The sequence below is a fragment of the Astatotilapia calliptera genome, chromosome 6, assembly GCF_964374335.1.
Source record: "Astatotilapia calliptera chromosome 6, fAstCal68.1, whole genome shotgun sequence".
In the NCBI taxonomy this organism is placed as follows: Eukaryota; Metazoa; Chordata; class Actinopteri; order Cichliformes; family Cichlidae; genus Astatotilapia; species Astatotilapia calliptera.
In genome coordinates this window covers 23,064,194-23,085,310 of record NC_137427.1, presented here as the reverse complement: position 1 = coordinate 23,085,310, position 21,117 = coordinate 23,064,194, and the positions used below count along the sequence as shown (strand labels likewise).

The following is a 21,117-nucleotide window of genomic DNA, read 5'->3' as shown; positions in this document are numbered from 1 at the left end:
AACAAGTGATATTCACACCCACTTTTATTCTGTGCACACAGAAATGGGTCCATGACGGGAAATTTGGGGTTCTGAATCTTTCCCAAGGACACTTTAACATGTGAGATTGCACCAGGCATATTTGAAGACTTCTTTAACTGTAATAAAATATTAGTGAGCACAATGTATAAATAAATAGGCTGGTATAATGGCTGGTGTAAGCGAAAGCTGGTGAACATAACACTGAGTACACTCAACCATTAGTATAAATGATTCACCAATTAGATGCCAACATCAGACTGAGTGGGATGTGACAAATGTTTGAATATATGCTCAAACTTTCTGCTTTTCTTTTTTTTCTCATGACATGCAAAAGTTCCTTTTGGAATTATAATAATTATGCAATGCAATGTTACATTTTACACAAGCTTTTCTTACTTTAAGAGATCACAGAACCAAAGTGAAGAATGTACACAGTACACCTGGACGCTACAGTGATGACCTCAACATGCAGCTCTGGTGATTTTGTAATTTCTGTATTTGCATAAAGTTTTAAACTGAGATTATTTGGACTCTTTTTAACAACTTGAAACAGAACGTGTCATGGTATTTAGAGACATGACTTACACCTAATTACACACTTACCTGCTCTGTGTTGTAAGTGTCTGAGTCTGTTGCCATGAGAAATGTCTGTCACACTGACCGCATATTGTTTGGATGGGTCGGTGCTGGACTATATCAGCTCAGATGGGAGGAATTTAAACGTGATGCAGAGAAGGTCGGGAGGCAGACGCAGAAAGAGGACACAGAACCATTGGAAAGGTAAGATGAGCTTTTGGTGCTCATTGCTTCTGTGGACATATTCTTTGTGAAATGTATGTGGTTGTATAATGCTCAGCAAACTTTTGTCTGTACACACTGCAGGACATCATGAAGCTGCACACGGCTCTACTGCTGATTTGTCTGTTTAGGACTAGCTTTGCTCTGCCAGTAAGTTATAGCTTTATAGTGTATCTACATAAAGTGCTGTGTTAAACATCACATTTAATGTTTTGACAACTGTTCCTTTGACAATAGGTCCAGATTGGAATTATTGCGAGCAATAGCAATGAGGTAATGAGCTTCTAAAGCCTTTCTATGTGTTGGGCAGCTAAAGAAACAACATTAGTCATAATAATTCTGCTCTTCTTGTATATTCAGATCCTGAGACTGAATGCATTAGCTCTTGCAGCTATGGGACAAGCACAGGTATGCATCGTGCTTATGAGATGCCAATTACCATGCAGCTCTTTGTTGCCTTGACTAACTCTGTGCCTTCTTCAGTAAAATGTTAAAATGTCTGCATTAAAAAACAAACAAAAACATTGACGTTGACATGAGCAGACACTCTTTCTGCAGGGCTCTTCAATATTGCCCCAGTTTGTGCTGCAGCAGCAGCAGCCTGAGGTGCTGCTTACCCCACAGGTGGTGAACTTAAACCCTCAAGTGGCAGGCCCTTTTGGTCCACAGGGACCCCAACTACTGGTCCCCAACCAGGGCAACCAGTTTACACCCATGTTTTTCCCCAATGGTCAACAAGAGCAGCTTGGACCTCAACCGGACCCCAACAATCCTAACATTCCTCAGCAGGCACAAAACCCTATGCAGGTAGAATATGGCAGGCTAAAAACACATTTCTGTTTTTATCATTGATTTGTGATGTGATTGGATGTGCTGAAATTTATTTTCAGTCTAAAAATGAGGAATTAACCATTCCTTTTAAACTTTTATTTTCAGTTGTTTCCACAGTTTCAGTATCCATCTTACAGATTTCCTCAGTTTCATAGGCCTCAGGTATGAAATCAAACATCCTGCCCTCTTTGCAAGAGTTAATACATTTATTTACATGCTCAGTGGAGATTTAAATTGTTTCTGTCGTCCACAGGGTTTCCCTTACTTTGTACCAGCTTATGGCTATCCCCAGCAGAGGAATAATGCAAGGCTGCAGCCCAACAACGGTCAGCAGAACCTGGAAAGAACGACACAGAGACCACAGCTCCCTCTGCAGGTCAGACATGATAAATACAAGCTGGAGTACAGAAAGGCACACACTTTTTGTAAAATGATCAAAAACAAACTGAAGGAATCCCATTTTTAAGAAAAATTACATTTTGAGGAATAATATTTTAATAATAATAATTTAATTATTTAATAATAATAATATTTTGTTAAAACCAGGAGAAGTTATGTGGTCACAGTTGCTCCATGGCAGTAAGGACAGTAGAGAAAAGGTTAAAGTACCAACAGCATTAAATAATACAATATCTATCTATCTATCTATCTATCTATCTATCTATCTATCTATCTATCTATCTATCTATCTATCTATCTATCTATCTATCTATCTATCTATCTATCTATCTATCTATCTATCTATTTCTCTGGAAAAGGACATGCAGATATTAAGCGTGTACAACGATTGCAGTGTCTACTTGTACTTAAAACATTCTAATGTTTCTGCTCTTACTATAAGCATCTTAGGGAAAACTGGACCAACATTTTTACCTGATATAAGACCAAACACATCTTTTCACTCTACTGACTTTGCACAGATGTATTCAGCAAAAACAGCCGCTAGTAAAACAAACCAAAATGATGGAAAATGCTGCTCCAAGCATCTGTACTACTTTGAAGTTTAAGACCTACAGACAATGATGAGTCAAAGGCAAGGCTTGATGATAATAACATAGCTACAGATGAATCATGACTGTGTGGGTACATCAGCTGTTATGCAATGACTGCTGTCTGGCATACTGACCACACTGTCAGTCTGTCTTAGCAGATAACTGCTGAATTCTTGCCAGTGCAGTGGCACATCAGCACTTCAGTGCTGGGTGACAACTCACACATGTAATTATTTATCAGTGCAACTTATGTAAGTTTATTTTGTTTCATGGCAGAGCTCATTTCCTGCTACTTTTATGAAAATGATGCATATAATTCATGGACAGTTTAATGGGTATTTAAAAAAAATAATGCTGCTACTTAATTACTGCTTATGGCATGTTCTGCTATGATTTTTGAAGCTTGTAATCTAATGTTTATGCTTATCATCTAATTTCAGCAGGCTTCCAAGCCAAAGCCACGGACAGAAGACGTGAGTGTTCTCTGCTATTTATTTCACCTAAATTAAACATTAGAATCAAAAAAAGAAAAAGAAAAAGACATTTTGTTTAACTGCTTCATGTTTGTACTTTGCTCTGTGACAGACATGGCCACTGGGGTCAAAGAAAGAGTCTGCCACAATTCCTCCTGATCCTCGTGGTGATGCATCTGGCCCTGGGGTTGATGAGGTATGATTTTTATACAAGTACAGACCCTTTAAAGGCTTCACATGCACAGGAATTAATGCATGTTGCATATTCATAGAGTCCTTCATTAATGTCATTTAGGAAATTTGATTTTCAGTAATATACCTTTTTCTAATTTCTCTAGGGCCAGGTTAACTTCCCATTCCTGTTTGAGCCTTAGATGTCACAGCCGTAAGATCATTAGGCAACAAATGAGATACTCTGTATTTGGCCACAGCCTGACTGAAACTTGCAGAAATTCTACTGTTTTTTTTTCCCAGTGCTTTCATACCATGTTAAATAAAGACGTTTGTCAGATAAATTTGTGTCAGAAAGTTCATTGTTGTACACAGAAATAAAAGCTTGAATTGCAGGAATAATTTTCTGAATATATCACAAATAACAAAGATTTTAAAAAAGTTAACAATCAAACTTTTTTGTAAGGAAAATGCAAAACAAGCAACATAGTTAATATTAGTCAGTAAATTCTGAGTCAGGTTCTGTTCTAAGGTCTAAGATAGCAAAATTGTTTGATAAGATGCACATTGTAACAGAAAGCCTTGGTGAATGGCAGCATGAGAACAAGAGAACTAATTCAGTGAGATGCCATCTATCCATTTTCACCATGGCTTATCCAACTAGGACCATTATGGGGTGTCGAGAAAGGTGGGATCGCAAGACAGTGAAGTGCTGTGGTTTACCTTTCATTACATCTGAGAAAGGACTTATCAACTAGCCTTTTAGGTACAAAATGACTAAAGAGTGCGATCACAGAGTTTATCTATGTGCTTTTGCAAAATGTAAATAGTCTATATTCTTGATCAAATATATAAAAATGTAAGTCTGATTAATGTGATTAATGAGAAATGCAGTTTGAGTAGTGAAATGTTTCTAACACCTGACTTTCTGGCCTTTTACTGTTTTTTTCTGTGTGTGTGTTTCTGGGCTGGGATTGTTTGAACCAGTGGGGAATCCAAACATGGCACACAGCCCAGATCTTGTCTGAGGCTATTAGTGTTCGGTCAAAATGACTTAGGAAACATTCAGAGAATGTCTGATTTTGACACGTATAATTGAATAAAATAAGCTAGAGGTAGAGGAAAAAAACAAAAACTAAGGCAAAGACAAACAGAGGCAAAGAATAAATGATAACCTAAAATGGGAACAGTTAGAACTAGACATGAACATGAACATAAATCTGAACAGGAGCATGCAAAAACAAAGACGTGAGGAAACCATAACAGGAGCATGAAAAACCTGAGACCTGAAGTGACATAAAATCTATAGCCATGAGACGAGATAAACAAATGACCCAACACTGAACAAAAGGAAACAGAGGACCTAAATACACAAAAAGGTAATGAGGAAAGTGGAACACCTGGGGAACACAGTTGACACAAATGAACATGACGGCACAGGGGAAGCAAAACTAAATACACTGAACATGGAAACATGAGACTGCTTAAAATAAACCAAGAAACATAATGAGATGAAGACTGTGACAACATGAGCTTGACAATAGGACATGAAAAAAAACACAGACATGAAACTCACGACAGACTGGGGAGATGGAAAGGAATGGAACATAAGGAGGATGAGGCATGGGCATAACTAAAAGTCAGGACAAAACAGACTTACATGGGAAACTGGAAATTACAACTATACAAGGAAGCATGGTGATAACATTAACTAGACTAAAGCCTCACTAAGACATACAGCTACAGCTAATGCTATTGTGATTAATAAACACAGAGGTTTGAAGAGAAAAAGTGAGGAAAAGTACTCTTTTAAATTAGTTAAAAAGGTATCATGTTATAAATGGATGTTCCTCTCAGATTGAGACAATTGAAGTAAAATGTTATAAAATGAATGAAACATCAAGGGAAATGAATTCATATATGACTGAACATTCATATGTGATGGAATTACTAATAAGTTGTATTAAAGTACAAAAGGCAGGGTAGACATCCTGAGGATAGAGGCAGTTAGAACTGGGTGAGTCCCCTCACCCATCGTCCTCATCCAAGCTCTGCACTACTGGGTAATACTCATATTATCAAAGACTGGACTTTTTCAACAAAGAGCCGATCCAGACTTCCTGTATTCATTGCTGGTTCCACAGATTGACAGATGTAGCCTTTCTGTGGGCTATGTGAGGTCTTTTTTCACCATACTGTTGATGAATCAGACACTAGAAGTATTTTCTACTTCTCTTAATAAGACTATCAAGCTATCAGGTAGCTGTGAAGACCTTACATTGGATTTAGGGTTCCTGGTGCCTGTTCTCTGTATGTCCTAGAAAATATGCACAATAAACTGGATGAACCAGGATCAGTTTATCCTGGTAATGCTGATTTATTTATTTTCTGAAGCCAGGAGGACGGATGAAAGGGGAGGGGGCAAAGTTTCCCCATAGAGGAGTATGAGTATTTTTACTAAGAAGACTCTCATTAAAGATGACGCCACAAAAACAACCAAAAGTTAAATTAGTTTTTTTTAAATAATGCATTTCTTTGACAGCACTGCACCAACAATTAAAATGTAACAGCCCAATATAACATTAATATGTTTTAGAAAAAATTAAAGTGAAGGACAATATACATTATTAGGTATTGCTTCCTAGTAATGAATTGGACCTACCTTTGTCTTCACAACTGCTTTAAATCTTTACGGTGCAGATTCCACACAGTGCTGGAAATATTCCTGAGAGTATTTAGTCCACACTGCCATGATAGCATCACAAAATTACCGCACATTTGGTTGCACATCAGTGATGTGAATCTTCCATTCCACCACATCTCGAAGTTGCTCTATAGGATAGAGATGACCCTTTTTTATGACTAGAGATGTTGTTAAACATTTCTAACCAGGAAGTCACGTATACAGAGACACACACACATACACACGCACACACATACACATTCACTCACATGCTCGCAACTTTTACAACACACCATATGGGTTTTACAATGGGGTGTTTCTGTAGCTGTTGTCACTGAATAAAAGGCTGCTAGGGGACGCTGGGCTGAGCTCAGGTGCGGAGCTTGAAGTTCTGGATCCTGACCGGACCGGCTTCTCTTGGAAGTTAAAATGGACTAAGCTCTGAGTGTCTTGCTTCATTCATGGGGATAAGTCTCTGAGTCAGCGAGGCCTGCGAGTGCAGACCGAACAGGGGGACACTCCCACAGGGCTTAAATCTGGGGCTCTCCACCATTTGACCCTAAAACTAAAGAAGCTTCTTGGATTAGAGGTAAAACGTCTTCAAGCAACTTAAAGAAGTCCAGACACTTTTCGTTCCAAGCTCCTTGGACTACGATGTCCTGGATGACTGAGAACCTTCACTGACTCAAAAATCGACATCGATGTGCCTTATGTATGAATTCTGGTTGTGCTTACTGACCTTGCTACAAAGTCGCACAACTTGGTGGATTGTTGGAGCATTACGGCTACCGTAGTCAGGAGCCTCGCAGAGTAATCTGGGTCCAAAACTCTGCCTTCTTCAGGTCCCAAAGTCAAACGAGCACTGCAGCTCCACTGAGAGTTAAAAACTGTCTAAATTATTTCATCTTTAATATCATGATCAGCATTGTTGCTTAACCAGGTGTAACAATTAAGTTTAACATCCAGGTGTCCATGAAAACAGAATTTATTAAATTAACGGAGCTAGAAGTTAGCAGAAAGTTAGCTTGCTAGTTTCCACCCAAACATAATATAGCATGTTCTGACTGAGAGATTTCTGAAAAAATTCAAACGTACTGCTCTGCTATCACTTCCAACATAAATGAAGAGAGAAAACTAAACAGCAGTGATGTTTGTGGGGTTACTAAGTTGGACTAGCTGGTACTGGTTTTATTTTGTTGTATTTAGCTGCAACACCTTAAAGGCCAGTTCATGAAAGTCTTGTTGGACATAAACCAGTCCGTGGTGCAAAAAAGGTTGTGGACCGCTGCTGTAAATGGACCAAACTTCAGTCAGGAGAACAACTGAGATAATCCATCCACAATACGGGGTTAGTCATTAATATACTACAACAACATGGGAATAGAGCAGCTGTGAGAGAATTCAACATTAATGAATCAATGGTACAGAAATGGAGAAAGCAAGAAGAATGAGTTGAGTAAAGTTTGACTTACCTGACTGTTTTGTTTCGCTTAATGCACCTTATAATCCGGTACGCCTTATGTATAAAACAGACCCATTCATTGACAGCACGCCTTATAAGCCGGTGTGCCTTATGGTCTGAAAAATACGGTAAGTGAAATCAACTAATATAATGAATACAATTTAACATACTGTTGCAATCTTCAGCATATCCAGTGCAACATTAATTATCTAATATATTCTTTAATATTGAGCACAAGCAAAAGCTTAATAAAGACATGAGAACAAGTAAAGTAAAATACAAAAATATTTTTTAAGCCAATCTGGTGATATCATGTGTTGATACTTGTATCAGACAAATTAAGAAACACATATTTCCTAATGATTCCAACAGCCCCTCTTGCAGTAAAACAATAATTGCTATTTTGGACTTAATGCCTTACCATTGTCTTCTCTGTGGTTTTAGTTATGACTACAGTTTGACAAGGTGTTTGCTAATACCTAAGTAGGTTTACTGTTTAAACTTGATTGACTAGCTTGATTCATAACGGCAATTAATTTCCTGAAATCCTGTAATCTTTCCATTATGTTCATATTTCAGTCTAAGAAAATGCATTATTCTGATGCAGGTGAATATAAAATAAGTGCAACATATTCACATGATAATTTTAATGATGATATTTAAAAAACAACAACAAGAATAACTTAGTAAAAAGTACCAGTCTTAATGAATGACCTTTAATATATTACACCTTTTCACATTTTCACATCATGTTCTCAACAAATAAAGACAAAAAGTATTGTCTCTTAAGCAATAACTATCATATTTCAGTTTAATTTCATAATTTCCTTAGGGATTAAAGTTTTCTGATTGTTTACTATCGCAATTGTTTTTTTTTTTTCATTTACATACTGAACAAGAAGAGAAGATTTTAATTCACAGCATACCTTTTTAAACATGCTTGAGTCCATACTGTACCGCTCTAATTTCAAACAACCTCTGAATACAGTTTGGCAGTAGATTACTCTGTGCTTTTCTTCATTTTCAGTGCAATATTTGAGCACAAACTTGAACAATTTCAGGGTGTGTTGTTTAATTACTGACTGACAGTTTGGTTCCTAATAATCTGATCCAGTTATAATTCATATGGCATAGTGTTTTGTTTTTTTTTCTTTTTGTTTACCCTGTCTGGGTGCTGACAAGATTATTATGTGGTTTCTGGCTCTAATCATTAGTTACACCTTGGGACATTTCTTAACAAAAGTGCTCTGGTAGCTGTATATAAGAAGAGCTCAACTTTCCGAATATCACTACAACAACTTCCTTCACTCTGAGACTGACTGCTGCAAGCAGTGGACTAGACGTAATTACATGAGTCTTTGTTGTCAAATTTTTCTTTGCCAGGATAGGATTAACTGTGGAATTGTAATTGTTTAATTAACTTATTTGATTTGATTAAATCTTTATTACCATTTTTATTTCAACAGGTACGATCACTGAAACCATGCTGAAGGTAGCATTTGTGCTTGGATGCCTCCTGAGCCTCACTTTGACTCAACCTGTAAGTCTGACATTATCACATATTTTTACGTATTTATTTGCACTTATGCATTCAGATACCATTAATAATACTGTAATACAATAAAATGAAGGCAGTATTGAACTTGATCATTGTCTACAGATGGGTATGGCGCGCAAAAGACTTGTGCGCTCAAGCTCTGAATCTTACTCTGGGTCAGGGGTGAGTGCTTTTCTTATTTTTTTTTTCCATTACAAAATGGCAAATGATTTTTGATGCACAAGTCAGAGTACTGTGATTTGAATTACATTGTGGATTATTGCCTCCTAAATATCTAAGTTTTTAGTTTTACAGATGTAACGTTTCTCTGCATTTGATAATAAATATTTTTATTTGTGGTTTTTCAGGAAGCCAATCAACTGCCACAGTTAAACAATCAACAGCTGCAGCTACTCATACAATTACTACTTGCCAGCCTAGCAACAACCACTACTAGAGCTCCAACCACTACAACAGCTGCACCCACCCCTCGTCCGGCTGTAACTGGTTAAAAACTGGCATTTAACTATTGAATGAAAGTTAGCATGCAGTGCAACTGTCAATTTGTGATATTTTAATGAGAAAAGATAGCAGTGTCTACCAAATAAAATTTATGAATAGAAAATGTGTGTTTTTCTGTTTGTAAGAAATGTAAGTCCCTCAGCTAACCATTATATTCCCCTTTCAATAAAGAGTTCACATCACATGTGATGTGAGCAGCTATTTAGGTGTTTACTAATGAACACTGTTGATCTAAAATAGAGTTTAAATTATGGTACATCAACGATATTACATAATAAACTTTCTTAAGTTTTCTAAAATTGGGTAGACTGTGCTTCCCTAATATTTAGAAGCTGCTGCCGAGGTTGGTAGCATTAACTTGAAAGTAATATTCCTGGTGGGTTTTTTTCAGTAGGAACATTCATAGTCAAACAGTTTAGCAACGGCGGGTCAAGGGGCAAGTTAGGACATAAAAGTGATAGCCTGTCAGTATGCCTCGTTATTTAAGACCGTTTATATACTGGAAAGAGTTTAAGATTAAGATTTCAGATTCAGATAACATTTTAAATCACCTACATGTGGAGTGGTGGAAATTTACTCACTCCAAAAGTAGCTACCATCCACATCGAAAGGAGATGGCTAAGGCTACATCCACACTAATGCGTTTTTTTTTTGTTGTTTTTTTTTTTTTGCTTGTCCCGTTTGGCTCTTTTGCCATCAGAATTATTGTCTAAAGGCAAAGAAAGATGCCCAACGGATTTACTTTACCAAATGGACCATCCCAGCCTTGCCGTAATGGTCTATTTCAGACCTTCCCAAAGTGTGGGGCCCGCCCCCTAGGGGGCAAAACGCTTGGACACTGCTAGCACGGGCGCCTACAGAAACGCAAACAGGAGATGAAGCATAGCTGAATATGTTTCCAAACCAACTTCATTCTAAACCAAAGACTAGAAAATATGTTATAGCATATCTTCCCTTTGGCTTCACCTGCACAAGTGCCGAAGTAGGTCTCCCTGCAGAATTGCTTTTCCCTTCGTCGGGAGCACGCACTGGGCTGTTTAAATCACGGACAAACAGGATCCCACATTCGTGATTTTTAGTTCACAAACACTTCTTGTAATGACTAACTACTCCTGACCAGTGTTGGTCAAGTTACTTGAAAAAAGTAATCAGTAACTAATTACTGATTACTTCCCCAAAAAAGTAATCCCGTTACTTTACTGATTACTTATTTTCAAAAGTAATTAATTACTTAGTTACTTAGTTACTTTTTAAAAACACGATTTACAACCTGAATAGGTGATAAAGCGATAGATCTTTCAGCCCAATTCTACTTTTTCTGCATAATCCATCATACAAAATGTAATCAAATGGAAAAGTCTCTTTTTTTTAACTTGTTTTATCAGTTTTAATCTTTTAACTCTATGCATCAAGCAAAAATTTAATTATATGCAACATTCTCTGACTTGAATAAATTAGTTTAACATTTAAACCTATTTTCTACACATTCCAGCACATAAAATAAAATATTTTTTGTGTTTACACTCACTCTTTCAAATAGATGCAAGTAAAACGCAGCAGAAAAAAAATAAAGTCAAAGACTCAGCGGTCTTGTTGCTCTATTTTCACCTGTAAAGCAGGACTAGGGGTAGGCGGAGGTTTACCCTGGTGCAGGTGTGCCGCGGTCAGTTGTGCATTACGTCGTTGCGCACTCGGTGCTTGCTTGGAAGTTTAGGGGTTTTTTTCGCTGTAAAAAGAAGTTTTCTTCCCACGCACGATGGACGCTAATGTTTTTGTCACTTTTTATGGAATCAAACTCAAAGTAAGGTCAGTACTTCCACGCTTTAAATGCTGCACGCTCATACTCTCTCCCACAATCGATATGTGATCCATTGTTGATCTGCACACAGCTGTTGTCACTGTCGTGAGACATTCTCGCAAAGAAATCACGGTTTTAGTAACGCAGTAACGCAGCGTTCCTACGGGAAGTAACGGTAATCTAATTACCGTTTTTGCAATAGTAATCCCTTACTTTACTCGTTACTTGAAAAAAGTAATCAGATTACAGTAACGCGTTACAAGTAACGCGTTACTGCCCATCTCTGCTCCTGACATTTTGGAGATATACATACTATAGGGGAGACCGGGGATAGTTGTAACGTGGGTCAGTTGTAACACTTTCAATTTCTCCAATCAGGGCTAAGTTTCAAATGATGTGACTCATCCTGTGCATGCCCAATTCAGTTCTGCTATCACATGTGAAAAATCAGCACATTTCGTCAAACACAGACAATTTAACACGAAAAAAGTAATTTGTATGCCAAAAAGTAAGATTTTCTACTTTATTTCAATTTCTAATAGCAACGACATCAGCAGAGAGAGGTTCACTGGTCGCTTTTGTATATGCGGTTAATGCCGTTGGCAACACAATTCCTCCACTGTTTGTGTTCCCACACATACATTATGCAGACCTCTGTGTCAGAGATGGACCAGTAGGAAGTACTGGTAGTGGAAATAAGTCAGGATGGGTGCAAGAAACAGATTTCCTCATCTTTCTGAAGCACTTTGCAAACCACACCAAGGTAAACCATGATAAAAAGTAATGGAATTGCGATGCTGGTGAACAACTACATTTTTTCAGCTTCATTGTTATGTTCAAAATTGGTGCAAGAGTTGTAGGTTATAATGCCCACTGAGCCAATGAGGCCAAACTCCAGGAAGACCAACCAAAATTAATGAAATATTCAGTTGCAGAAAATTCCATAATTTGTCTTTTTTGGGGGGTTGGAATATGTTCAAAAGTTAGATTTCGGCATTCTGTCACACACACACACAGCTACATAAATGGCTCTAAGTGCATTCATGTGTTGAATAAACAAAGATTACATGTTAATATTTTGTCAGTACCCTTATTTCATTGTGTTACATTTCACCCCAGGATATGTTACAACTAACCCAGACTATGGGGTTAATTGTAACATTTCACTCTTTGTGTTTGAGACCATACCATGCAATGGGTAATTGTGCTGCAGAGAAAATAGCTGCACTATTTAATAGCAGAGACATGTAAATACTTTGCATTACATTTTGAATCCACTACCTTAAAAGAGCTCCAATTTACAGACAGAAATGTCAAAAATGTTACAACTATCCCCGGTCTCCCCTACTATACTTTATACAATAAAGTTACAGTGGGATCCAAATAATATCAGGCTGATCCTGCCACGATTCGTTCCCTCGGTTCAAATCACGGACAAACAGCATCCCACAGCTGTTTATGTTTTTAAACCTATTTTGCACAGAGAGGCATTTTTTGAAAAATGTATTGATAGCAATGTTGAATATTATTATACAGGGAAAAAAAACAACTACACGTAAAATAATCACATCGTGACGCCTCTGCCTTTGTAAATGGAGGGACAGTAACTGCGTGTGTTCGTGCACGCGGGGGGGCGCAATCATTTTTCTTGTAAAACAAAGGGGGGCCCAGCAAAAAATGTTTGGGAACTACTGGTCTATTTGATTCACCTTTTATTGTTTATTTTATTTTCACTTGCTAAATATGGGACAGACTTGACTGGGGAAAAGAAAGGGGAGAAAGAAAGAGGGAAAGAAAAACAGCGGGGAAGAGGGACGGGGATAAAGGGCAAAAAACAAAAACCAACAAAATAAGCAGACAAAAAAATACATATAGCAATCACCTGGATCACCTGTTGAGAAAGAAAAAAGAAAAAAAGCGGAAGAAAAAAAAAGAGCAATATAATAAACAACATCACAATGATATATGGGAATATAACAGTAAATACTAAATATTAAACATTATTGTGCAGCACGTAAAATCGACAGCGCACAGTGTGCTTTGAGGTAGGAGCCAAAAAGGGTGTAGTTTGTGGGTGTGAGCAGTGGCGTGTCCAGCGGGGTGGCCTGGGGGGGCACAGGCCACCCCCCCAACCAGACTGGCCACCCCAGGTGCCACCCCAAAGGCAAAACAATAAAATTCAATCAAATATCAAATGTCCGATTATGTTTTCACGGTGAAGCTGAGATATCCGAGTGTAAGTGAATGCAGCATCGGCTTCTGCGCTACGTGCATCACGTTAGCAAAGGTAGGAGAGCCAAGCACGAAAGACGGCACTGCAGGAAACAATTTTTCGGTGAAAGAAAATGAGGACAGAATAAATGTCCCGGTAAGTAATATTAAGTTTGTTGAGTTTAGTAAACTTCGGTGAAATTAGAATACCAAGGAAAAAATAACACTTAAAGAATTATTGCAGCCGTCGAATATTTCAGACAGTATGCTACTGAGGGCAGCTAACATAAGAGTTATGAGTTATAAGATATAATCTAAGTCGTAACATTGCTGTATGGAGCTGCAGATTTGGTTGCAGGTTAACATAGCTGGACTGGCCATCGGGCATACCGGGCATATGCCCGGTGACTTATTTTTATTTTTTTTTTGTAAGGGCATGAACAATAAGAGGTGGTGGATTGGCCAGATGCAGGTCGATGTGTAAAAATAACTCAGTTGTTTGGTGGTGGCTATGGCGGAGCTTCCACAGAGGCCAGCACGTGGATGAGGGAAGGGGAGGCAGGAGGAGAGACCCGAGGCAGCCGCCAGTCCGAGTGTCTCTTAGAGAGCCAATTAGAACAGGGTTGTCTGTGAATCGTAACAGGGAAACCGGAAGGGATGAAAATAATAGTGCTGGGAGTGAGGAAGAGAAACATGATTGAGCCTCAAGGCAACACCAAGTAGCTTGAGGATCATTCAGCCAATAGGTATACTTCTGAATGTTGGCTGCCCAATAATAAAACATCAAGTTGGGCAAAGCAAGACCCCCACTGAGCTTACCCTGTTGTAGTGAGGTCATACTAATCCTGGGGGTCTTATTTGCCCATATAAATGATGAAATCATTCGATTCACAGATTTGAAAAAGGACTTAGGTAGAAACAATGGGATACACTGAAAAAGGTAGAGGAATTTAGGTAGAATATTCATTTTTATAATATTAATCCTGCCAAGAAGTGACACAGGAAGATTTGCCCACCTTTGAAAAGCCAACCTGACATAGGTCAGCAAAGGGTTAAGATTAGCTGTTCGCAAAGCTTTAAATGAACTGGTAATATGCACTCCTAGATATCTAAAACCTGAGAAAGCTAAATGGAAATTAAAATCTGTCTGTCTAAGCTCCTTTGCAACTGGGTTTATAGGAAAACATTCACTTTTTTGTATATTAATCTTGTACCCAGAGAAAGAGCCAAAACTCACAAGTATTTCCATTATAGAGGGTAAATAAATTGTTGGATTTGTAACATATAGTAATAAGTCATCTGCATACAGAGCAACCCTATATTCCGTACCACCACGAATAACCCCTTGAAACAGAGGCGAGGTTCTGAGAGTCACAGAAAGAGGCTTTATTGCTAAAGTAAAAAGTAAAGGTGAGAGTGGGCAGCCTTGACGTGTACCACGTGATAGAGTAAAATACTCAGAATTCACATTATTAGTACAAACAGATGGCAGTGGCGTAGTATATAAAAGATGAATCCAAGATATAAAACTGTCACCAAAACCAAATTTCCTCAAGACTGCAAAAAGATACTCCCATTCCACTCGATCAAATGCTTTTTCAGCATCCAATGAAATCACCACCTCAGGGACGGTACTATGATTTCTGGAATATATTATATTAAGAAGGGACCATATATTAAAAAAGGAATGTCTTCCTTTAATAAAGCCTGTCTGTTCGTCTGATATAATAGAAGGGAGAACTCTTTCCAAACGGGTTGCTAGCAGTTTGGATAAGATTTTAAAGTCTACATTAAGAAGGCTTATTGGTCGATAAGAGCCACAACAGGTAGGATCCTTTCCTTCTTTATGCAGTAATGAGACAGAAGCCTGTCTTAGTGTCTGAGGGAGAGAGCCGCATTTCAGAGACTCCTCAAAAACCGACAGCAGCAGAGGGGCCAGTTTTAAGTGGAATTTTTTATAAAATTCGGCTGGGAACCCATCAGGACCAGGGGACTTTCCAGACTGTAAGGATGTGATTGATGATATAACCTCATCCAAAGTGAGTGGTGCATCTATTTCTGCTGCTGTTGAGGTTGTAATTGTAGGGGTATCCAATTTGTTAAGAAACTGGTTCATATCTATAGAATTAGAGGGGAACTCTGATGTATACAGAGAACTATAAAATGACTTCAAAATTGAGTTGATTTCCGTTGGATCAGAAGTCAAAGTTCCCGATTCATTTCTAATTTGCAATATTTGGCGAGATGCCGATTGGTGACGTAGCTGGTGGGCTAACAGACGAGAGGCTTTATCACCATGTTCATAATAGTTGCCACGGGACCGTAATAACAATTGCTCTGCATCATGGGTCGACAGGAGACTGAACTCCGATTGCAGGTTAAGACGCTGCTTATATATTTCAGGTGAGGGAGTTTGAGCGTGTTGCCGATCTAGAGCTTGAATTTTGGCAGAAAGTTCATTTTGCTTAGCTTTCTTAGATTTAGATAGGTGAGATAAATAGGAAATTATTTGGCCCCTGAGGTATGCTTTAAGAGTTTCCCATAGTAGAGAGTTTGAGATGTCCTCAGACTCATTCGTAGTTAAGAAGTTATCAATTGCAGATAAGATATAGTCACAGAAAGCTGAATCAGACAAAAGAAGAGAGTTCAACCTCCATGGGTGCTGAGGTCTATAGCCAGGAGACAAAGCCATATCCAGGATTAATGGAGCATGATCAGATATAACAATCGGAAGATATCAGAATCAGAATCAGAATCAGAATACTTTATTGATCCCTGGGGGAAATTATTTTTTGTTACAGTGCTCCATTTTAAACCAACATTAAGACAAGACAGACAATACGCTAACTAAGAATAGTACAATATATACATATATATACATACATACATACATAAGTCACTTATAAATAAATATTTGGAAAAGAAACATGTGTAGTTGTAGCAGCAAACAGTGTGTTAAGTGGATGCGTTGTACAGGGAGATGGCCACAGGCAGGAAAGATTTCCTGTGTCGTTCAGTGGTGCTTTTCGGTAATCTCAGTCTCTCACTGAACGAGCTCCTGTGACTGACCAACATGTCATGGAGTGGGTGGGAGGTGTTATCCAACATTGTCTTTATCTTGGACAGCATCCGCCTCTCCGACACCACCTTGAGGGAGTCCAGCTCCATCCCCACAACATTGCTGGCCTTACGGATCAGTTTATTAAGTCTGTTGGCATCTGCGACCCTCAGCCTGCTCCCCCAGCATGCAACAGCATAGAGGATCGCACTGGCCACCACAGACTCATAGAAAATCCTCAGCATTTTCTGGCAGATGTTGAAGGACCTCAGTCGCCTCAAAAAATAGAGACGACTCTGGCCCTTCCTGTAAAGTGCTGTGGTGTTTTTAGCCCAGTCCAGTTTATTGTCAATGTGTACTCCAAGGTATTTATAGTCCTCCACAATGTCAACACTGACCCCCTGGATTGAAACAGGGGTCAAGTGTTTCCTGGTCTTCCTGAAGTCCACGATCAGTTCCTTGGTCTTTGCCACGTTGAGCTGCAGATGATTCTGCTCACACCACGTGACAAAGGAGTCGACCACAGCCCGGTACTCTGTCTCATCATCCCTGCTGATGCATCCAACCACCGCAGAGTCATCAGAAAACTTCTGAAGATGGCAGGTCTCTGTGCAGTGGCTGAAGTCTGTGGTGTAGAGGGTGAAGAGGAAGGGGGAGAGGACAGTCCCCTGTGGTGCCCCTGTGTTGCTAATCACCTTGTCAGACACACACTGTGGGAGACGTACATATTGTGGTCTTCCTGTCAGGTAATCAACAATCCAGGACACCAGAGAAGCATCCACCTGCATCGCTGCTAACTTATCACCCAGGAGGGTCGGCCTGATGGTGTTGAAAGCACTGGAAAAGTCAAAAAACATGACCCTCACAGTGCTCGCCGGCTGGTCCAGATGGGTGTAGACACGATTGAGCAGGTAGATGATGGCGTCCTCTGTTCCGAGACGAGGCTGATAAGCGAACTGAAGGGGATCCAGATGTGGTCTTACTATGGGTCGCAGCTGGTCCAGGATGAGCCTTTCCAGGGTCTTCATGATGTGGGAGGTCAGTGCCACGGGCCTGTAATCCTGGGGGCCACTGGGACGAGGCGTCTTTGGTACAGGGACGAGGCATGATGTCTTCCACATCACCGGGACCCTCTGCAGACTCAGACTCAGCATAAACAGTTTATGAAAGACTCCACACAGCTGGGGGGCACAGGCCTTGAGGGTTGCAAACTTTAGAAGCCATGGAGCCATTTATAAAAAAATTATCGATCCGAGAATATGTGTGATGAACATTTGAAAAAAAGGAATATTCTCTGGCTTGGGGATTAAAAAACCTCCAAGGATCAATGTATCCATTTTGGGTCATAAAGTGTGAGAAAGCCCTGGACATAGCAGATGATGCTTTAGAGCCAGTGGCAGATTTGTCTAAAGCTGGGTCAATAACGCAGTTTAAATCACCTCCAAATATCAGGAGGTGTGTATCTAAGTCAGGAATCATCCTCAGAAGATTATTAGCAAACAGAGTGTTGTCAAAGTTTGGGGCATAGATGTTCACTAAAACAACTGGGTTATTCATGAGGGTCCCTACAACAATTAGATATCGCCCATTTTTGTCAGCAATCAATTTAGTGAGAGAAAAATGTATTTCATTCCTAATTAAAATTGCCACTCCTCTGGCTCGAATATCAAAGTTTGAATGAAACATATGACCTATCTATGGAGGTTTAAGTCTTTTATGATCTTTGGCTCGCAAATGAGTCTCCTGGAGAAAAGCTACATCTGCACTGAGATGTTTTACGTGGCTGAGAACCCGAGATCTCTTTACCGGACCGTTCAAGCCTTTCACATTCCAAGACAAGAATCTAATAGTACTATTGTTAGTGCTATAACTAGCCATATATATGTTTTACTGAAATCTGGTGACAATAACAAGTTGACCGTACATGGGAGGGGACAAGAGAAAAAAAAACAAAAAAAAAAAACAACAACAACAAAAAAACCAAAAACACAACACACAACACAAACCCACATACAACCAAAGCAAACAAAAACAGGAACAATAACTCGAGGCCATAGTTCCCCCCACCCCGCCCCAACCACCCACTAGGTCCCCTTTCTGAACTAAGGTGACCGCAGTATATTCCCAACAGCTTCAACCTCCTAGCCCAAACTCCTGCTACATAGAAACTCCATATAACCTTAACTTTGAAGTACTAAGTGTATATCCCAATATAAGTCGAACCTTCTAGGGATCAGTGAACATTAATTCAAAATATTACAAAAGAAACATAAGAACCAAGTGTTAGAATGGTGACAACTAGTATACCCTGAAGTAACAGAAACATGTAGTGCTTGCCTGCCTTCTCTGCAATCGTCCGATTGCCTGCAAGTCAACAAGGATTCAAGTCACTTTACTCGCAGCTGTCAGTCATTGTGGCCTTTGAGCTTCAGCCTCGTTCCTCAAGCCCTGCACGAACTTATCGGCTTCCGAAGCAGACGTAAACCACTGTTTCTCCCCTGCGGGCAGAACGATGCGCAGTTTAGCCGGGAAGAGGAGCGCAGGTTTAAATCCCCGCTTATAAAGTTCAGACATCGCGTCTTTATACTCAGCTCGGTTCTTCACCACCTCCGGGCTGTAGTCTTCATATAGCCGGATCCTGTGGCCGTTGTAGCTGAGCTCGCCTTTCTTACGAGCTTCCCGGATTATAAGATCTTTTATTTGGTACCGGTGAAATCGCAGAATGACCGGCCGTGGTTTCGTCGATTTCGGAACTGGACTCCGGTGCGCCCTGTCCAGCTCGGGCAGCGAGGGAAGCATCTGCGTTCCAAAAACATCGACGAGGAGTTGAGAAAAGAAAGCTGTCGGGCGTGGGCCTTCAATGTCCTCAGGTAGTCCTACAAGTCGTATATTCTGCCTCCTGCTGCGACCTTCCAAGTCTGCCACCTTGGATTTTAGCCAATTGTTGTCTTTGCGAAGCATAGAGCATTCGGACTCTAATTGGTCCAGACGTTGGTCAAATTCAGTGTATGTCGATTCCAAAGAATCAATGCGTTGACGGTGGTCCTGCACTGCAGACTGCACAGTGTCTAACTTAGAGGACAAGTCCTGAAAGGATGACTTGAAGTCCGCTAGCAATGCAGCTCTATGCTCCTCGAGCATTAAGCTAATCTCGGCTGCAGTTACAGGCGCCGCAAGTGTCGAGGTTTCTCGGTCTTGTTTGCCCCTTGACTTAGACATTCTTTAAATCTTCGGTAACCGACAAAAGCAAAAGGCATCCAAAACTGGGAAGCAAAATCTCAAAAAAAAGTAGGTTCGTTAGGTAAATGCTGAGCCGTGTAGTGGAGCGGACCTAAAGCACGTCTACCCAGTAAACGCCATTACCCGGAGGTTTTATTTTTTTTGTGTGTGTTTTTTTGTAACCGTTCTCTGGGAATCAACTCATTTGTGCAAAAATACAAATTTCTGCCTGTCAAACTATGTTCTTTTTTGTGGTTGTTCGTAGATTCAACTAAAGAAATAGTAACAAATTAACTGTATCTGTGCTAGACTGCTAGTAACAAAGTGCCTACAGATACAATGTAATCATTAGTTCTTTGCACATTCGTTGGTAATGAGTAGACACAGCACTGGTTTGTCCATTTATTGAGGTGCAATGGCCAAGTCAGTCACCCAACACAAACCCACACAGCAGATACTGGAGACAAAACTGAAGAAAAAGAGACCCACAAAGAAGCAGAACCTGAAGACTTTTCCTAAAGGCCTAAAAAAAAATCTGAAGAGAACCAGTATTTTTGATGCTTATGGTTTGTGTTATTTCCATCAAAGTATAAAAAATAATGTTTGTATATAAAATGATGTCAATTCATCCAGCTATTTTTGAGCTGCTGGGTCTACAGATAAAAGGTATCGGTATTTGTAGTTCTTACACAGTCAATGCAGTATTTTTCTAAAGACACTTGAACTAAAGCTGAAAGTCTGCAATTCAACATTATCTTGATGGTTTGTTTGAAAATTCACTGTGATTGTGTACAGAGAAAAAATGAAAAAATATGTGTACAAAAACTTGTGGGCTTAAAAATAGAAAGGTGTATGTAAAAATTAAATACAAAAAATTTGAGTCAGATTTTCAGTGATGAACTTTATTTGGCAGTGACTTAACACAATAGTGAGCAGAAAGATTTAATAAAAAAATCAAGATTCAATTTGGAAAAGAGGAAATCTAATGCAAAACAAGCAACATTGTGCTGGCTTCATAAAAGCAATGCTGGCTTAAAACCACTCATTGAAATTTAGTTTCCTTTACGATTTCAGGGAGTTATAGTGGGTGCAGCTGTTATAGTAGCTGTAGCAAGTGCTTGTAGGAGGGCAGAGAGAAGCTGCTGCAGGGAGATATTGTTGTTGTTGGTGATCTGTAGAGAGAAAAAACCCCCCAAAGCTTTTACAGTTCATCTGTGATTTGAATGTGGGGGCGAAAGAAAGCACTCGCCTCATAGTGTCCGTGTGCCCTCACCATCATCCAAAGTGTGGTATTACTTGTATTTGCATATTAAAATAATATCTGCTAATATATCACTTATG

At 39.4% G+C, this 21,117-nt stretch overlaps 1 protein-coding gene and 1 long non-coding RNA gene across 3 annotated transcripts; both read left to right on the top strand.

Moving 5' to 3' along the window:
* The first annotated feature begins 662 nt into the window (after positions 1–662).
* On the top strand, positions 663–3,630 carry odam (odontogenic, ameloblast associated). Of its 2 annotated transcripts, none has more exons than XM_026169318.2 (10): positions 663–801; positions 904–969; positions 1,057–1,092; positions 1,180–1,227; positions 1,378–1,626; positions 1,756–1,812; positions 1,904–2,026; positions 3,086–3,115; positions 3,228–3,311; positions 3,454–3,630. In XM_026169318.2, the coding sequence occupies exons 2-10, from the start codon at positions 910–912 to the stop codon at positions 3,487–3,489; spliced, it is 723 nt and encodes a 240-aa protein (XP_026025103.1). In that variant the 5' UTR covers positions 663–801; positions 904–909; the 3' UTR covers positions 3,490–3,630. The 2 variants fall into 2 exon arrangements, with proteins under 2 accessions (XP_026025103.1, XP_026025102.1); XM_026169317.2 differs by having other exon boundaries at positions 672–801; positions 3,083–3,115.
* Positions 3,631–8,048: 4,418 nt separating this feature from the next.
* Positions 8,049–10,805, top strand: LOC113023449 (uncharacterized). The gene is made up of 3 exons (XR_013909699.1): positions 8,049–8,971; positions 9,092–9,151; positions 9,337–10,805. It is a non-coding gene; the product is annotated as an uncharacterized LOC113023449 (long non-coding RNA).
* Positions 10,806–21,117: the final 10,312 nt, after the last annotated feature.